Below are 16,571 nucleotides of genomic sequence, written 5' to 3'. Positions count from 1 at the left end.
TTAGTTGTAACAAATATTTGTAAACCTTATATGGCAAAAAAGGGAAATTAGGTCAATAGTACACCCTCATTTTAAAAAGCAGCCAAAATTTTATTTTATTAAAAAATAGTCCATCAGGGCCATAATAAATCAATTAAGTAAATAATAGATTTTACTGTTTAGTTAATTAATTTATTGTGGGCCTGATGGACTAATTTTTTAATAAAATAACATTTTGGCATTATGATTATTATTTTTTTTTATATATTTTTCATTGAAACAAAAAAAAGGTGATATTATTTATTGTGAAAAAAGTAAAATGGGTATATTATTAACTATGAATGATGAAATTGACTAAACAATATCTTCGTTTGGCTTAGCTTTGCTTTTAAAAAAATTGTTTTTAAATCTGCTATAAGAAAAGCTGCGGTTTTCAAAAGGAGATAAGTGTTTCGTAAATTATTATAAAATAGATGTAGCTATTAACCAAAACAGATTTAGTGTTTGGAAAAATATATATTAATGTTTGTAAGTGATTATTATTTATATAAAATGTAATTATTAATAATTATAAGATATTTTTCGGTATATAAAAAAATATTAAGGTAAGTATCTATAGATTGTAAAAAATAAATTATAATTTTTGGTCATATGGAAAAAATTATTTGATTGAGGAATATAAGGATAATTAGAATTAAAAGTTAAAATAAGAAAATAAATGAATTATGAAAGAGAAATTAAACGAAAAAAACAAAAGCTACGTACAAAAACTTCAAAATATAGCTTATAAATTTTCAGTTAAAATATTTATAAAATATTTTTCAAATTAAAAAAAAAAGGCAATTTGATGTGATATCTAACGTAATTTAATTGGTAATTTTACATAAGTTTTGTAGAAGTCGTGGATTTAATCTTCATCAATAATAGAGCTGCTTTGAAAAAAAAAATTATTAATAATAATAATTTCACGAAACATTTAAATATGATTTAAAAAGCTATAATAAAGAAAGGCTTAATAAACTGCCAAAAAGTGTGTATTTTGGGGGCGGAGAATTTCTGACTACCACACTCACACACACTATTTATTATTTATTTCACTGCACTTATCAATCATCAGCGCTTCGAGTCTCGATTCCATTTCCGAATCTGGTGAGAAAATAATCTACTCTGTTGCGAATTAATTCTCGCATTAGGTTGCCTCTGATCGGAAGAATATCGAAGAAAGACACTGAGAATAAGCAATGAAACCAATATCTTTCTAATCTTTATTTATAAAATTGATTGGCACATTTCGTTTCTTGACTGGTCGCGTATTTTGATTCTGATCTTAATTTTGCGGTAACGCCCGGTTTAGTTGTTTGGTTAGTTTTTGGGCGAAACGATTAAAGAAAAGAATTAGGCTTTGGATATAGACTGTGATAATCTTTCAAGGTTTCGTTTCGCGCTGGAAGTTTGCGTGCAATAATGTTGGAAAACTGATTGTCTTTTCTTTTGATATTTAAATTTAGATTTGAAATTATGATTGGAATGGAGACTCCGAGTTCGAGTTCTTCGAGGTTCAACGACGAAGAGAGGGCATTGAAGACTTTGCTCGATATGTTTGGCTCGGCGTTCAGTCTCGATCAACTTACTTCCGCTTATTGCCAGGCTGGTCGGGACCCGGATATGGCCGCCGAATTCCTGTTTGACATGCAAGCAAGTGCTTCTTCTTCTTCTTCATCATCGTCGTCCACGACCAAACCGTCTTCTGAATCATCATGCGAAGGAAATGACACTGAGAACGCAAATTCGAGACCCACAACCGCGAAGAAGAGTCTTCCGGCTTCGATTGGCAGCGTTTCAAGTGTTATTGGTAAAGATTATGTTCGGATTCATCGACCGAAGAACGGGTCTTGTGTGGCGACAAAGCCGGTGAAACTGGATTCGAGTGTGTTTCCGGAATCAGAAATTTGGGGAGAAGATGTGAATTCGGATCCGAGTTTGAAGAGGAAAGACAGTGTGCACCAAGACATGGAAGAGTTTCTATGTGGAATTCTTGGGAGTGGGTTCAAGCTAGATAGGGACGTGATTCGAGAAGTCTTGGGTAAAACTTCTTCTTATCATTGTTATATATTACATTATTCATCTGAAACTACAGGCGAAATTTGAATGTGGTTTTTTATTGTATCTTCCAGATGCTTGTGGATATGACATGCCAAAGGTAAGGAAATATTTACTTTCATGTGTAAACACTATCAAGAATTTCGTATAATCTTTTTCTATGAGTTTGTTCTTCATTTTTGTTGAGCCTCCTTTTTATAAATGAATTGAATATTTCTGTATTTTTCACATGTGATTGTACACGTTAATAAATAGAATGTTACAAGTGTTCATAAAGGAAAGTGAATATATAGAAAAAGAGGAAAGTTGACTCACTAACTCTATCAATATAAGTGATTTCAACTAATTCTTCTACTCTAAATATCTACTTTGACAACTTCTAAGCTGGCAATATTTTTAATCATTCAGAGCATGGAGAGACTGATTGACATGTCCACGGAAGTTTTAGACAAAAAGATGAAGTCTGTTTGTGACTCCTCCGATAAGGTTTGTATTATTGAAAAATAATGATAATAGGGGACGAAGTCCCATAAATAATAATTATTTTTTTCCTCTTTACCATGACTATTATGATACAGTTGGTCTATTGGCAAGCAAATTTTTTCCTTTGAAAGGAATCTTGTTTTCTATGTTTCTTTCTTTATCAATTTATCTATTCATATAAACTTGTTTTCAGTTTATGGAACCGAGCTCTAAATTCGAAGTACCTTCTCCTCAAAAAAAGTCCATGAACCTGACTCATCGGTATATTTACTTCTTTTTTGCTCAGCGCTTAGTTTTCAATACGGTTTTCTTGACAAGTTACGTGGGTGTGATTAGCTGATCCCTTATATTTTGCTTGCGCTATTGTAGCAATGATGATAAAGGACCGAACTCAAGAGTGTCGGCAGAACGAAGGCAGAGAAATGAGCTCGAGAGGACAGTTCTGACTTCTTTGTTTAGTGCTGAAAGAAAGGAGGACTTGGAGCTACCTAAAAGGAGACTAGATACTCTGAGGGTAGGGATGTTTGGGAAGCCAGTGTCTGAAGCTTTAATTAACTCATTCATTGAGCCCAAGACAAGCGCAGTGGAAATTCAGAAACAAACTCAGTATGGTATGGCGGGATTGAGGCTTGGGGATGTATGAATCACTTTCAGTCTGTTGGTATTATATCTGTTAGAAGGACCCGGGAGGGTAATCTAATATTTTTTTTTTTTTTTTTTTGGTAAGTCATCAGGGTTGGTCCTTAAGAGTTACGAGAAGCGTTGTCAAGTTTATAATTTTATATTTCTTAACAGTCGAATAGTGTAAATGGGAGAGATTGGTTCATCTATCAAATTGTAATCGAGTTTATCAATAATATTAGTAATCCTAGATATTGTGTCGCATCAATATATCCCTCTAGGATGTGAAGTATTATTTTTGTTGAACTCTTAAAAACTGGTTCACTGCCTCTGTGAACTGAATATCTTCGTCTGTTTGAGGTTTTTTTATGGGGTCTCATTCATACACATCAGTTTGGTGTTCAACTTATTTTTCTTCTTGTTTGTGGTATGAATTGCAGACAAAGAAGAAGAGGAGCGGTACCAGGCTAGTCGTAAAGCTTGGAGAGAGTATCGTGCACTGTTGAAAGAGTATTATCAATCTGTACGTGATATTTTACAGCTTCTCGCGCTCATGTTTATATTTAACCCGAGCCGATTATGTACCTTTTATATATATATATATATATATATATATATATATATATATATATATATATATATCCTTGTTAGGCTATAGATGCATATTCAAAAGGTGATCAGGCGAAAGCGAAAAAACTTTTAGAACAGGTTTGTTTCTCAAAGTCAAACCCTCCTTGTAATTCACGGCTGTGTTCGGTCATATATGGCAGCATTGTGGCTCACACTCTTAGTTGTCAGGGACAATTCTTTCAGCAAAAGGCCCGCGAAGCATACGAGGAATCCAACGAAATGACTCTTGAAATCAGGTCAGTCATCCACAGAAAATGAGTGTTTTTACGGGTTGTTTATAGGGTTGTTGATGAGTTGCAATTGATGTTAATAATCTTGCAAATGACTGTACCCGATAGAGACGAAGAGGAAAAAGATGTCATGGTTTTGGATATACACGAGTGCGGTGCGAAAGAGGCAATACGGCTTTTGAAGTGTCACCTTTCTTCACTTTCTGGCATTCCTTGTTAGCAATCAGATCTCTCTTTCAGTTGTCAATAAAAGTCCCTTGTTTCTTTAAAAAAAATAAATAAATAATCTTTTACAGACTGCTTTTGATTCAACCCGGGATTGTAACATATCTTTGATTTGGCAGCCAAATATTTGAAGGTCATTATTAACACAGACCAAGTTGACAGCTCAAAAGGGTCTCGTAAAAGATTGGTAAGTATTGCTTATTTTTGGCAAAGCTCAAATCATCCCCGTGAGAACCAACCATTGCAACGCATCTTTTTTTCGTCGTGTTTCTTTGAAGTTCAGGTTTTATGTATTGACTTTTTTTTACAGGTTCTGAGGCTACTAGAGAAGGAATCTATAGAATGGGAAGAGGAAGAGAATGCGGGGACGATTTTGATCCAGTTAGATCGTATCAATCGCAGGAAGTTGAGTTTCGTCAAGGAGTGACTAGAATTGTGGAAAAAAATTGGAGTCTCGGAAAATATTGATGCAATTATAATGACTGTTGGACTAGCTCATTGCTTCGCTGACAAGGTTCTCATTGATGCAGAGCCCCACTGTCAAGGCAATGTCCTATTTAAGTGCTTTTGGAAATTATAAAGGCAAAATAAATCTAGTGAAAACGAGCGAGACTCTATGTATTGGATTCTTTAATAGCGATGGATACGGTTTTTTAATTTTAATTTATTCCGGGTTGTTTTTGAACCCTTTTCTCACCGATTCCTTCCATTTAAAAGGAATTAAACATTTAAGAGAAAATAAAATGGTAAAGTATAAGAAAGTGAATTTCTACAAGGTTTTAGTCCAAATTTTTCTTGAAGGTAAAGAAGCTTAATGGCTCTTATTCTCGAGTATTTTTTTTTTAATAGAATTATTCTCAAGTATCTGATGCCTGAAAATTAAAGTCAGGATGTGAGGTATATATATATTTGAACAAATGCAAACTTGAAATTGTCCTAAATCACAATTTCATATGTTTACACATGTCGATAAGGTGCTATTTCAATTTGTTGTGCCAAAAACATTAGTATTATATTTGTTTAGAAGTTAGAAGTGTACAATAAAAAAATAATTGATTACACCGAATTTCTATGACAATAAAGAAATGAAAACTTGAGAAATCAAGCTTAAGCTTAATGTTATCTTACAGTTTCACATTTGAAAATCAAACTATATGTTGAACACTTTAGGAAAATCAAGTTTTTGGATATGTAAAACGTCCAAAATACCTTTTTAATTTTTTTTTTAAATCACTAAAAATATAAAGGCAAAAACTTCGAAATAATTAGAAAAATTAATGTAAAACCTTCAAAATGATTAGAAAGATCAAGTTAGTTTTAAAAAAAAAAAGATCAGGACAAAAAACTTCGAAATCACTAATATCAAAATAATATAATTTCAAAGTTTTTGCCTTCATTTTTATATCTTCGAAAGTTTTCTCTTCGATTTTCTAGTGATTTCGGAATTTTTTATTTATCTTTCAAATTGTTTCAAAGTTTTTTAAGAATGATATTTTGGACGTTTTATCTATCTAAAAGTTTGATTTTTCTAAAGTGTTTAATATGGAGTTTGATTTTCGAATGAGAGGTAACATTAACTTGATTTCTAAAGTAAAAGCGACAGAAAAGAGCCTATAATATATGTGTGTATATATATATATATAATTTTTTTTGTTTTGATAATAGAAACCATGGTTCTAAATGTCGACGATTTTTGCCGATTTCCGGCGAAAAAGTCGCTGCCGGATGGTGTCCGGCCGACGAAGGCTTTTTTTTCGTTTCATTGTCGTTTTTCATCGATTTTTGTCGTTTTTTCCTGTCTTTTTTTTGTGCTGCTGTAGTTTTTTTTACTTTCTTTTTAATATTATTGAAAATATATATACCAAAGTATTTTGATAAATTTTGTGTAGTTTAATATTATTGAAAATATATATATATATATATATATATATATATATATATATATATATACACCAAAGTATTGAAAATATTATTGACAAATTATAAAAAATATTATATACATTAATAGCACGCATTTATAAAATATTATATATATATACATTTTCTATTAAAAAAAGATTATATACATAATGTATTTTTTTTATATATGTTTAAAAATTGAAAAATATATATATATATGTATTACGTATAATGTATATATATTACATGTATATATTTTAAATATATTTTGTCACATTTTTTCGTTCGGTTTTCGTCGGCACGTCGGTTTTTCATCAAAAACGGAATTTAAAAACGATATTTCGTTTGCACTTTTTTCATAATTTTTTCGTTCGATTTTTCATCGATATGATGATTTTCTATAAATCAGGAGGTTCGAAACGTCAACGAAAATGACATTTCGAACCTTGATAGAAACAAAGGGGGCATATTTTATCTTTGGAAGAGAGGTGGGCATAATAGATATTCTTTGCAATTTTAGGTTTTTCTTTCGAGTGTTTCTGCTTTTCTTCATAGACAGTACTCGAGTTTGACATCGAATTTCAGCTTCTCGAATCAGAACTCTATACACAGACATACATACATCCATAGATATACATGGCGGCGATGGGTGGGTCTGTGAAAGACGCGAAGTCGAAGAAGGAGCTTGACGATCTGGTGCGAAGCGGTGCACCTGTTATACTGCACTTCTGGGCTTCTTGGTGCGAGGCCTCCTCTCATATGGACCAAGTTTTCTCTCATCTCTCCACCGATTTCCCTAACCTCCATTTCCTTAGGGTTCGCCACTCTCTCTCTCTCTCTCTCTCTCTCTCTCTCTATATATATATATATATATATATATATATGTATGTCGAATTGGCTTTTCATGATGGTGTTCTTGTAGGTTGAGGCTGAAGAACAACCTGAGATTTCCGAGGCTCATTCCGTTTCCGCGGTTCCATTTTTCGCTTTCTGCAAGGTATATATATATATAATCATACTTTTGTGATTTTCTTGGAAAGGATGTGATAAATTAAAGACTTAGAAACGGAACACTGATTCGTCTGTTTGCAAGTCCAGAAATTGTGATACTAAGATTTGATATAGGGACGCTGGAGTGAACTTCACTTGTTGCAGAAATGAGATTACTTTATAATTGCTTGGTTTAAGGAAGATATTGGTAGACGAATGGGAGAATTTAAGTAATATAACTGAGTTTTGTAAGTGGTCTAAGTTTATTTCCGAAAAAAAATAGAAGCTTTTTTTGTTATTGAAGATTCTGCTTTATAACTTTTCCTTGTTTCTGCATCGAAATTACAGAAGCTAGTCGTGTCATATGCACGCTTTTGGTCTCAGGAAGTTTGTTCGTGAATAATCTGCTTTATAATTTTTTTAATTGAAGTTTGTAAATATGTGATTGATAATTTAGTTTCTTGAAAAGGACTAAAATGCTCCAAAATCAATAGTTAGAGGACTATTTTGCTCATGAAAATAGAATATAGACCAATTTGACCAAATTGATGTATTATAGTTCTGTGACAATATTCTCTCTGAGTACTTGACAGGATGGTAAAACTGTTGATACATTGGAAGGAGCGGACCCGTCTAGTTTGGCCAATAAAATCGCCAAACTCGCTGGATCGATAAAACCCGGGGAACCAGCTGCCCCAGCCAGCCTCGGGTTGGCCGCGGGACCCGCAGTCCTCGAATCAGTCCAAGAGTTTGCAAAGCAAAACGGGTCTTCCGGCTCGGAAAAAGAAAAAAAGACCGGCCTCGACGAATCACTAAAAGGGCGGTTGAAGCAGCTAATCGACTCTAACACGGTCATGCTGTTCATGAAAGGAAGCCCGGACGAGCCGAAGTGTGGATTCAGCCGAAAAGTCGTCGAAGTTCTGAAGAGAGAGAACGTCGAGTTCGGAAGCTTCGATATCTTCTCGGACGAGGAAGTTCGCGAGGGCTTGAAGAAGTATTCCAACTGGCCGACCTTCCCTCAGCTCTACTGCAAAGGCGAGCTTCTCGGCGGGTGCGACATCGTGATTGCCATGCACGAGAGCGGCGAGCTCAAGGATGTTTTCAAAGACCACGGAGTGAAAATCTCCCGAGAGACCGGAGCTGAAAGCGAGGCTGGCGGCGTTTCAGGTCCCACCGGTTTGAGCGCGACTCTTACCTCTCGGCTCGCGAGCCTTATCGAGTCCAGCCCGGTTATGGTGTTCATGAAGGGAAGCCCCGAGGAGCCGAAATGCGGGTTCAGCAACAAGGTGGTCGAGATCCTCAGGCAAGAGAAGGTGGATTTCGGGTCGTTTGACATTCTTTCCGACGAGAAGGTTCGTCAAGGCCTGAAGGTTTACTCGAACTGGTCGAGCTATCCCCAGCTGTACGTGAAAGGCGAGCTGATCGGCGGATCGGATATCGTGTTGGAGATGCAAAAAAGCGGCGAGCTTGGAAAGGTCATGTCCGAGAAAGGGGTCGTCAGCAAGGAAAGTCCCGAAGAGCGTTTGAAGAAATTGATCGGTTCTTCGCCGGTGATGCTGTTCATGAAGGGAACACCGGACTCTCCCCAATGCGGTTTCAGCTCCAAAGTCGTGAATGCCCTTAGACAGGACGGTGTGAGTTTCGGGTCCTTTGATATTCTGAGCGACGAGGAAGTGAGGCAGGGATTGAAGGTGTATTCGAACTGGCCGACCTTTCCGCAGCTCTATTACAAAGGCGAACTCATAGGCGGTTGTGATATTATCATGGAGCTTAAGAGCAGTGGAGAGCTTAAATCTACTCTTTCTGAGTAGAGTTCGGTGTCATTTTGTTTGAAGACGATGGTTCAAAGAAGTCTCAGTTTTCGTAGTTTGTCATAAAAGTGTCAATTGACATACTCTTTTTTTTTTTTTTTTTTGGGTACTGTTCTAGAAGTTTGATTTTCTTGATGCACGGTCTCAAGCATGTGGGTTTCTAATATAGATTTCTCTGTATGAAGAGTTTTTTAAGTTACGTGTGCAGTTTATAGTTTGTTCTCAAAAACATTTTGCATTGCCAGATTGCTAGTTCATGTTCGGATTGGTTAACTCAACTTCCATATTTGGTATGGTTTCTTGCCAAGTGGTCTACCATACTGATAAATTTTAGAGCATATTACAATTTTAACTCGAAGGTGTTAAATTTTTATTTTTTATTATTTAAGTTTTTTACACTTTCAGAATAAAAACCATTTTCCTGTGATAGATAATTGTCATATTCTCTAAAAAAATTCATTGTAAAATGCCTTTGTCACATGTACCCTAAATAGCGTGCTATATTCAATAATTACAGTGCTGTACCTATATTTCTAAGCGCAACAAACAAAAATATTTATATAAAAAAAAAAAAAAAAAAAAAATCAATTCTCATGACGAGCTCGGCGTCATGGCAATGATACTCTTCATATATTGGTCTTCATTAATTCCATCACTCTTCATTTGCTGAAGAAGGCCATCAATCTTTTTACCAGCCCTTGTGTAGGCCTTCAACAAAGCACAGTACATGTATTTGTTTGGCCCTACAACTTCCCTCATCGACTCCGCAAACAATTCCACGTCTTTGACACTTCCTTGCTCACCAAGCAATCCCAGTACTTTGACGATAATTGCCCAAGCCTTTGGCCTCCAAGATTTTCCGGTGTGAAGACTTAGAGCTCTCTTCAAGCACCTCAAACTTTCCTTTTTCTTTCCCTTCTCCATATACTTACCGGCCACAATAACCCAACTGTCCGACGTCGTTGCTTTACCTTTCTTCGCCAAGCCTTCAAGTAAAGATAGATAAACTGTCAATGCCCTTTTCCTTTACTAAAGATTTTGTGAAAAAATTAAGCCCTTAATTTTAACCGAAATTTTTTTATCGACTAAAACTAGGAAAATGTATATAAAATATAGCCATTTAAAACTAATTGATTAGCAAAATACCCCTAAGATATTGAAACCCGATACCTGCACATGTTGGCGATTTTCATTCATTTTAGACAAACCTTGACTATTTTGAAAATTAATTAATTTCAAAAAATAACCGGGAAAAAATTAAGATGTCCAATTTGTTAGTTAATATTAAAAACAGTTTATTCCGGCTAATAGTTAACCTATCAACTTAAACTTCAGCTTTACCTGTGAGCAGACCCTCGGCTTTCTCACACTCTCCCTTGGCGGCGTAGCCTTGGACGAGAGTGTTTGGGACCCGAAAATCGTAGCAGTTTCCGGAAGATTCCCAGTCCTCCAAAACCCTCTCAAGTTCCCCGAGCTCCCCGAGCCTCGCCAGAGCCTCGCACACGTTCAGGTAGTCCCTGTTTATGCACCTCTCGCAGTACCTCCTCAGCCGAGACCAAACCCTCGAGACCTCGTCTCTCTCCCCGAGAGCCGCGTAGAGCGAGATCAGGTGGTTGAACCCGACCCCGTCTCTCCTATCGACCCTCTCTTCGAGCTTCCTCAGAGCGCCGATCGCTTTGTCTCTGAGACCCGCTTTCGCGTAGAAATTGGCCGCAACGGAGTACGCGTTCCAATCCGCGGAAATATCAGACCGACTCTCCATCTCCGAAAGAACTCTCTCCATTCCCTCGATGTCGGACATCGCTCCGTACGCGTTCATGCAGAATCTGTAGCTGAAGTTGTCCGGCGAGACCCGGTTCTCCTTCATCTCGGCGAGGATTCTGGGGACTCTCTCGTGGTGGTTCGTGTTCACGTAGAGGCTCATCATGTTGTTGTAAGTGAGGGACGAGGATGCGAAGCCGAGCTGTTTCATTGTCTGGTAATGGGAGAGCGATTTCTTGGCGAGTCGTTGGCGGACATAGCAGCTCAGAAGAGCCCCGTAGGTCTTGCCGATTTTCTCGGTCTTGTGAAGAGCTTCGAAGTAGCTTTCGGCCGAGGCGAAGCCGTGGACTTTTCCGATCAGATCGATCTGAACGGCGTGCTCGACCGGCGTGAAAATGCACACGCCTTTCTTCTTCATCCACTCGGAAACCTGCAACGAAGAAACAGCAATGTCTCTGATTCACAGAGCAAATGCGAAACTTGATTCCGATCTCTAACGATACCGAAACTGGGTTAACCTTTGTTTGGCGAGCGATTCTATTTCCATCAAGCAATCAATACAATTTTGAGACTGAGACTCTGATTATCCGAATCCATATGATTTCGATACGGGAGAGAAAAAAAAAATAGGTTTTCTTTATTTCTACGCTATACACCAGAATTGAGCATGTGAAGATTTCCATTAGGTTTGCAAAGGAAATACCTCGAGGGCCTGGGAAAATCGCTTGCGTTTGCGAAGGTCTCTGATGATTCGCTGGAGCTCAGCGACATTGACCTTTTTGCCCTTCTGAACCCAGCCGTTGAGCTCGCCGGCGACGCTAGTACCGGGGTCTCCGAGCGGGGTGATCCTACCGTACAGCGATGACTTGTGCGCTGTGTTCGTGTAGTACGGCCTAACGTTTCTGCTCAGAGCCTCCCACGGAAATGAGAGCTTCGGATTCATCGCTGGCCTCGAGCTTAGAGTTTCAGAGCTCGAAGTGGACGGTAATGGTGGGTTCAGACAGGGTTTAGGGTTTTGGTTGGATGTTTTAAGCACATTTCATTCTTTATAGTTCACGCGTAATCATTGTAATTAGGGGGAAATAGAGTTTGACACGAATTTAGTTTTAATAGTTAGAAGTTCTTAGAACATTAAAATTTGAAATTTCATATTGCAGGCCTCAAAACTATAAAAATATTGTGATTGGACCTCCTATTTTAAAAATATTTTAAACTGAACTGCTTATTTATTTTTTAAACAAAAATACCATTAAAATTAATAAAACCGTGTTTTTTCGCATTTCTCTCTCACTAATCATCCCTAACCCTTGCAAACCATTTATAACTCTAAAACCGTCGCAGCCATCTCAAAATATCGCTAACCATCACAAACATTCTCTAACCATCTTCTAACTACCGAAAACCATCCATAATCATCACACACTATCCCTAACCATATCTAACCCTTAAAAATCGTCACATACCATCCATAACTACTTTACCCATCGCATTTCATCCCTACCTGCCGCAAACCGTCCCTAACCATTCTTAATCATCATTAGTCATCGTAAATCATCTGTTATCACCTTTAGTCATCACAAATCACCCCTAACTAGGGGTGGCAGTCTGGGGCCGTACACGAGACACGACACGGTGTAAATGAGTTTGGGTCTATCTAAAATGGATCTGGGTCCATCCGTGTCGAACATGATTAACACGATTAAATAACGGGTGAACACGACACGAACACGACAACCCATTGGGACTCAATTAGACACGAATATTAAATGGGTTGTTAATGGGTAAACACGATAAAGACCCATAATGACCCAATGGATTGTGTTTGAACTTCTCTTTTGTAGTAAAAATATTATGTTGGTGGCTTAGTTGATTATATGGAGTATTTTTATTAATTACTTATTCTGACTAATTTGTTATTTAATTTGATTTAGAGAATTTCAATATTTTGAAGTAAATATGTCTAAGGGCCTAAACCGATTCGCGTGTTCAAATGGGTTTAGTGGTCAAATGGGTCTGTGGGTCTAAATGGGTTTGTGGGTTACATGGTCTATTGAGACACGATTAATAAATGGGTCTTAGTGGGTTGGGTCTGGGTTTGACAAAAAAATAGTGGGTCGTGTTTGGATTTTGCTCCTAGACACGATTAATAAATGGGTCGTGTATGGGTCTGTCAAAAATACATGAAAACGAATAAGACACGGCACGAACACGACACGTAACCCGAATTGTCACCCCTAACCCTAACCATCTTTTAGTCATTACAAACCATCTCTAACCATAGTAAACTATCTCTAGCCATCGCAACCTATTGCTTTTAATAAATAAAATTTCGTTGAATTTCATCGTTAGTCATCACAAACCATTACAAATATTCATACAATTCCAATTTTTTTAATGTTGAATCTAAAATGAAAATAATTAAGTGCAGACAAGTCTATCATAACAAGTTTGTTGTGTTTATTGATCGTCATGGATATTTCCAAGCTTTTGGCGAGCATGATATTTTAACATGGTATCAGAACCAAATCCATTCTCGATGTTAGGTCACCAATTTTTACAAACTTCACGCACCAGTTGTTCAATCTTGGACGTGAGGGGGTGTATCAGGAAGTCCCACATTGACTGGCAGTGTATCATTTGTGCTCTGGCTTATTACTCTTATAGCCAATTGGTTTTAAGATGGAATCTCATGATACTTTAACAGAAGATGAGTAGTCCGGCGAGCTCTTGCCCGTCCATTGTTTGTCGTATCATCATTGCTTGCAAGTTCTGGTATGTGTTCTTCGGCTTCAACAATTGTGATGAAAAGACTTTTTGTGTCCTCGTTCTCTAATAATTGTCGTTTTTAAAACCAATTGGCTATATGAAGAGTAACCGTGACTTTTATAAGGAGCACAAATGATACAGTATTCCCAATCGATGTGAGACTTCCTGATATCTTCCCCACAGTTCAGGTTGTCAAGACCATACCTTGATGATCGACAAAGGTATTATTCTTCATGGGCAGAACTGAGACCGCACCACGTTGACGATGAAGGTTCTTTTCTTCCTAGGAAGAGCCGAGACCATGCATTGAGGATCGACGGAGATTCCATTCTTCATGGGCAAAATCGATAATGTGCCACGACCTCAACGATCGACGAAGGTTCTTTTCTTCCTAAGCAACAGAACGGAGACCGTGCCTTAATGATCAACGGAGGCCCTAGGACTTCTTTTCTCGCTACAACAAGCAATTGAGACCGCTCTCGAGTAATCTGTGAAGCATCATCCAGCAGAGATCATGGGACATCTTCATCGTCCAGCATCGAGTACGGAGGGAATGGACATCTTGAAATGAATCTTATGTTATGGAATGTAATTATTTAGTGTTCAAGTATGAGTAGCTCTAATTTTGTGCCTTTAAGTAATTGACAAGTTGATTTAAAGTTTGTTAAATGTGATAGTGTTTTTTACCTTTCTTTTTTCTAAGATAGTAATGTTTGTATGAGTTATGACACATATTATCATGCACGACAACAAGGAGGTGTGACTGTTAATCGCGTTTTTGTATTAGCACTAAGAACCGCCCGTGGTTCGATCTAGGGCCGGACCCTATGACCGCACGTAGGTTGGGTTTGGTGAAGTTCTTCTCTTCTCGTCGTGTTTGTGTTATTCGGATATTTGGGTCTCCGGGTCCTTGAGTTTCCGGGTCTTTAGATCTTCCGTGTTCATCGTGTTCTTCGCGTTCTTCATTGAGCTCTTGAGTCTTTGAATCTTTGCATCTTCACCGAACCATAAGAAAATGTGAATCTAGAGGGACGTAGAGGGTTTTCCCTCGGCGCGCGCTCCGACGCTCAACATTAGTCGTGTTGTATTGTGTTCTTGGTGAACGATTTGTACTCGTCTCTATGTTTTCTAGAGAGAGAAATAGTTGTAGTGTGATTTTTGTAGAGTTTTGACAAGTTGAGAAAAACTTACCTTGTGTTGTGAGTGAGTGGGGTATTTATAGGAGCCAAGAGTTTGGTGAAAAGTACATGATTGGGTGGTGGAGATGGCCGGGTGGTCTTGACCGAGTGAAGACGACCGGGTGATCTTGGCCGAGTGAAGACGACCGGGTGATCTTGACCGAGTGAAGACGACCGGGTGATCTTGGCCGAGTGAAGATGACCGGGTGATTTCGGCCGAGTGAAGATGACCGAGTGGTCTTGGCCGAATGAAGATGACCGGGTGATCTTGGCCAAGTGAAGATGATCGGGTGATTTCGGCCGAGTGAAAATGACCGGGTGGTCTTGGCCGAGTGAAGATGACCGGGTGATATTGGCCGAGTGAAAATGACCGGGTGGTCTTGACCGAGTGAAGATGACCTGATGGTCTTCTTTTTTGGCCGACCGGGTGGTCATTTTCTTTGGCTGACCGGGTGGTCATTTTTTTGATTTTGTCTTGAAGATTTGTCAAGAAGTCTCGCTTGAAAACATTATTTGAGAGTCTCTTTTGAAATACATTTTATGAGTGTTGACTCGGAGCTTAGTGCGTGAATTTGTTTGTGGGCTTGAGCCTTGTGTATGGGCTTGATGTTTCATTTTTTTGCTTTCGGGGTGTTATTTACACCATGTGAAAATAATGACATAACAGTGGTTAATGTCAAAGTCATTCGACTTTTATAACGAATAGTCGGATTTCATACATGACATTTTGCCTCAGCTTCGAGCCTATGAAGAGGACGAGGATGGTGACGATCATATATGTTTGTACCTAGCCATAAAAGGTTTTTAGTATAGACTTGTAGAAACTATATATGTAATCTACACTTGTGTATATTATTGATGTTTATGAAATATACAGATTTTATATTTCTACATTTAATGTATTTAATTGTATTCAATATATTATAGAAAAAATGTTCAGTTAAATTAAGTAGAACATATATTTAAAATATGTATTAAACTTGAGTTTTCGCAACCCCTGCATTTATATAATTTAATTTATAATATTTTTAATTAAATTTAATCTATTACAATAAGAGTCATAAAATATCTTTTAAGACTGTCAATAATAGTTGTAAAATCCAGCAGTCATAATAAACATTTAACGACTGTTAAATAATAATTTTTATGATTGTCAATAACAGTCGTAAATAACTTTTCATGACTATTAAATGATAGATTTTATAACTAGTACGTACATAATAGTTTATATGACTGTCAACAATTTTTAATGATAGTGGCTTCTAAACCTGTGTAGACGTGGTCGTCTTAACTCTTTTACGACTGTTCTATACAGCATTAATCGCCATTACTTTAGTAGCGTATATGTCATGGTGACCCGCATTTAAAAATTATACATGGAAAAATGATTGCCAGATTAATGATAATTAAATAGTAAGGTTTCCCACATATCTCTTTAAGGAATACTTTAGTCTTGTTTGTCCTCGAGCTCAAAATTTATCCTCATTATCTTTAATTCAGTATATCTATCAATTAGCTATCAAATTTTGATTAAGCTTCATACAAAACCCCTCATTTAGCTTGCGTACCTGAAATATGCAAGGGCAAATAATTCAAGACTATCCGCGGATGCATTTATCTTGTTTCAAATTATATCGGTAGGTAATAATCTAAAAAGTTCCGTAAATATACAACCATTTAACCAATTTTCGGTAAATATCTAATTTTTCTGTAATCAGTAGTTGTAGATAGTTGCTAAAAACATTTGTAAACAAATAGTTGTAACCGTATCAAAAACCGATTATTCACTCAATATTTATAAAAAATTATGCTAAATAGCAATTTAAAAGTGCAAATAAGACTAATATATGACGACACGGCGGCAACAAGGGCACGAGTTCTTGGAGAGCAGCCAGACG

At 37.2% G+C, this 16,571-nt stretch overlaps 3 protein-coding genes across 3 annotated transcripts; 2 read left to right on the top strand and 1 right to left on the bottom strand.

Moving 5' to 3' along the window:
- Positions 1-1,006: 1,006 nt before the first annotated feature.
- SDE5 (silencing defective 5) lies at positions 1,007-4,964 on the top strand. Its single transcript, XM_089627199.1, has 12 exons — positions 1,007-1,128; positions 1,488-2,062; positions 2,154-2,179; positions 2,488-2,565; positions 2,756-2,823; positions 2,932-3,173; positions 3,624-3,706; positions 3,835-3,891; positions 3,982-4,049; positions 4,152-4,258; positions 4,388-4,455; positions 4,579-4,964. The coding sequence occupies exons 2-12, from the start codon at positions 1,498-1,500 to the stop codon at positions 4,693-4,695; spliced, it is 1,479 nt and encodes a 492-aa protein (XP_089483325.1). The 5' UTR covers positions 1,007-1,128; positions 1,488-1,497; the 3' UTR covers positions 4,696-4,964.
- A 1,698-nt stretch (positions 4,965-6,662) lies between these two features.
- Positions 6,663-9,216, top strand: GRXS17 (thioredoxin family protein). The gene is made up of 3 exons (XM_089626662.1): positions 6,663-6,983; positions 7,090-7,164; positions 7,751-9,216. The coding sequence occupies exons 1-3, from the start codon at positions 6,804-6,806 to the stop codon at positions 8,966-8,968; spliced, it is 1,473 nt and encodes a 490-aa protein (XP_089482788.1). The 5' UTR covers positions 6,663-6,803; the 3' UTR covers positions 8,969-9,216.
- A 322-nt stretch (positions 9,217-9,538) lies between these two features.
- Positions 9,539-11,780, bottom strand: LOC149385967 (Tetratricopeptide repeat (TPR)-like superfamily protein). The gene is made up of 3 exons (XM_089625098.1): positions 11,433-11,780; positions 10,310-11,159; positions 9,539-9,954 (listed from the first exon to the last, which is right to left on the bottom strand). Exons 1-3 carry the CDS (start codon positions 11,670-11,672, stop codon positions 9,560-9,562), a joined length of 1,485 nt encoding a protein of 494 aa, XP_089481224.1. The 5' UTR covers positions 11,673-11,780; the 3' UTR covers positions 9,539-9,559.
- Between the last annotated feature and the right edge of the window lie 4,791 nt (positions 11,781-16,571).

The sequence above is a fragment of the Urtica dioica genome, chromosome 9 (assembly GCF_054948205.1).
Source record: "Urtica dioica subsp. dioica isolate 48M chromosome 9, U.dioica_male_clone48M_v1_H2, whole genome shotgun sequence".
Classification (NCBI taxonomy): domain Eukaryota; kingdom Viridiplantae; phylum Streptophyta; class Magnoliopsida; order Rosales; family Urticaceae; genus Urtica; species Urtica dioica.
Note: the sequence above shows the minus strand (reverse complement) of the source record. Positions and strands in the feature narration are given on the sequence as shown.

Bases quoted from the DNA above. Each gene is read 5' to 3' on its own strand.
- LOC149385967 (XM_089625098.1), bottom strand. From the start codon at position 11,672: ATGAATCCGAAGCTCTCATTTCCGTGGGAGGCTCTGAGCAGAAACGTT. The intron at 11,160-11,432 runs GTATTTCCTTTG...TCTTCGTTGCAG, and splicing joins GATTTTCCCAGGCCCTCGAG to GTTTCCGAGTGGATGAAGAA. The intron at 9,955-10,309 runs GTAAAGCTGAAG...CTTTACTTGAAG, and splicing joins AGCCGAGGGTCTGCTCACAG to GCTTGGCGAAGAAAGGTAAA.
- GRXS17 (XM_089626662.1), top strand. From the start codon at position 6,804: ATGGCGGCGATGGGTGGGTCTGTGAAAGACGCGAAGTCGAAGAAGGAG. The intron at 6,984-7,089 runs GTTCGCCACTCT...GTGTTCTTGTAG, and splicing joins CTAACCTCCATTTCCTTAGG to GTTGAGGCTGAAGAACAACC. The intron at 7,165-7,750 runs GTATATATATAT...AGTACTTGACAG, and splicing joins CATTTTTCGCTTTCTGCAAG to GATGGTAAAACTGTTGATAC.
- SDE5 (XM_089627199.1), top strand. From the start codon at position 1,498: ATGATTGGAATGGAGACTCCGAGTTCGAGTTCTTCGAGGTTCAACGAC. The intron at 3,892-3,981 runs GTTTGTTTCTCA...CTTAGTTGTCAG, and splicing joins CGAAAAAACTTTTAGAACAG to GGACAATTCTTTCAGCAAAA. The intron at 4,456-4,578 runs GTAAGTATTGCT...TTTTTTTTACAG, and splicing joins AAGGGTCTCGTAAAAGATTG to GTTCTGAGGCTACTAGAGAA.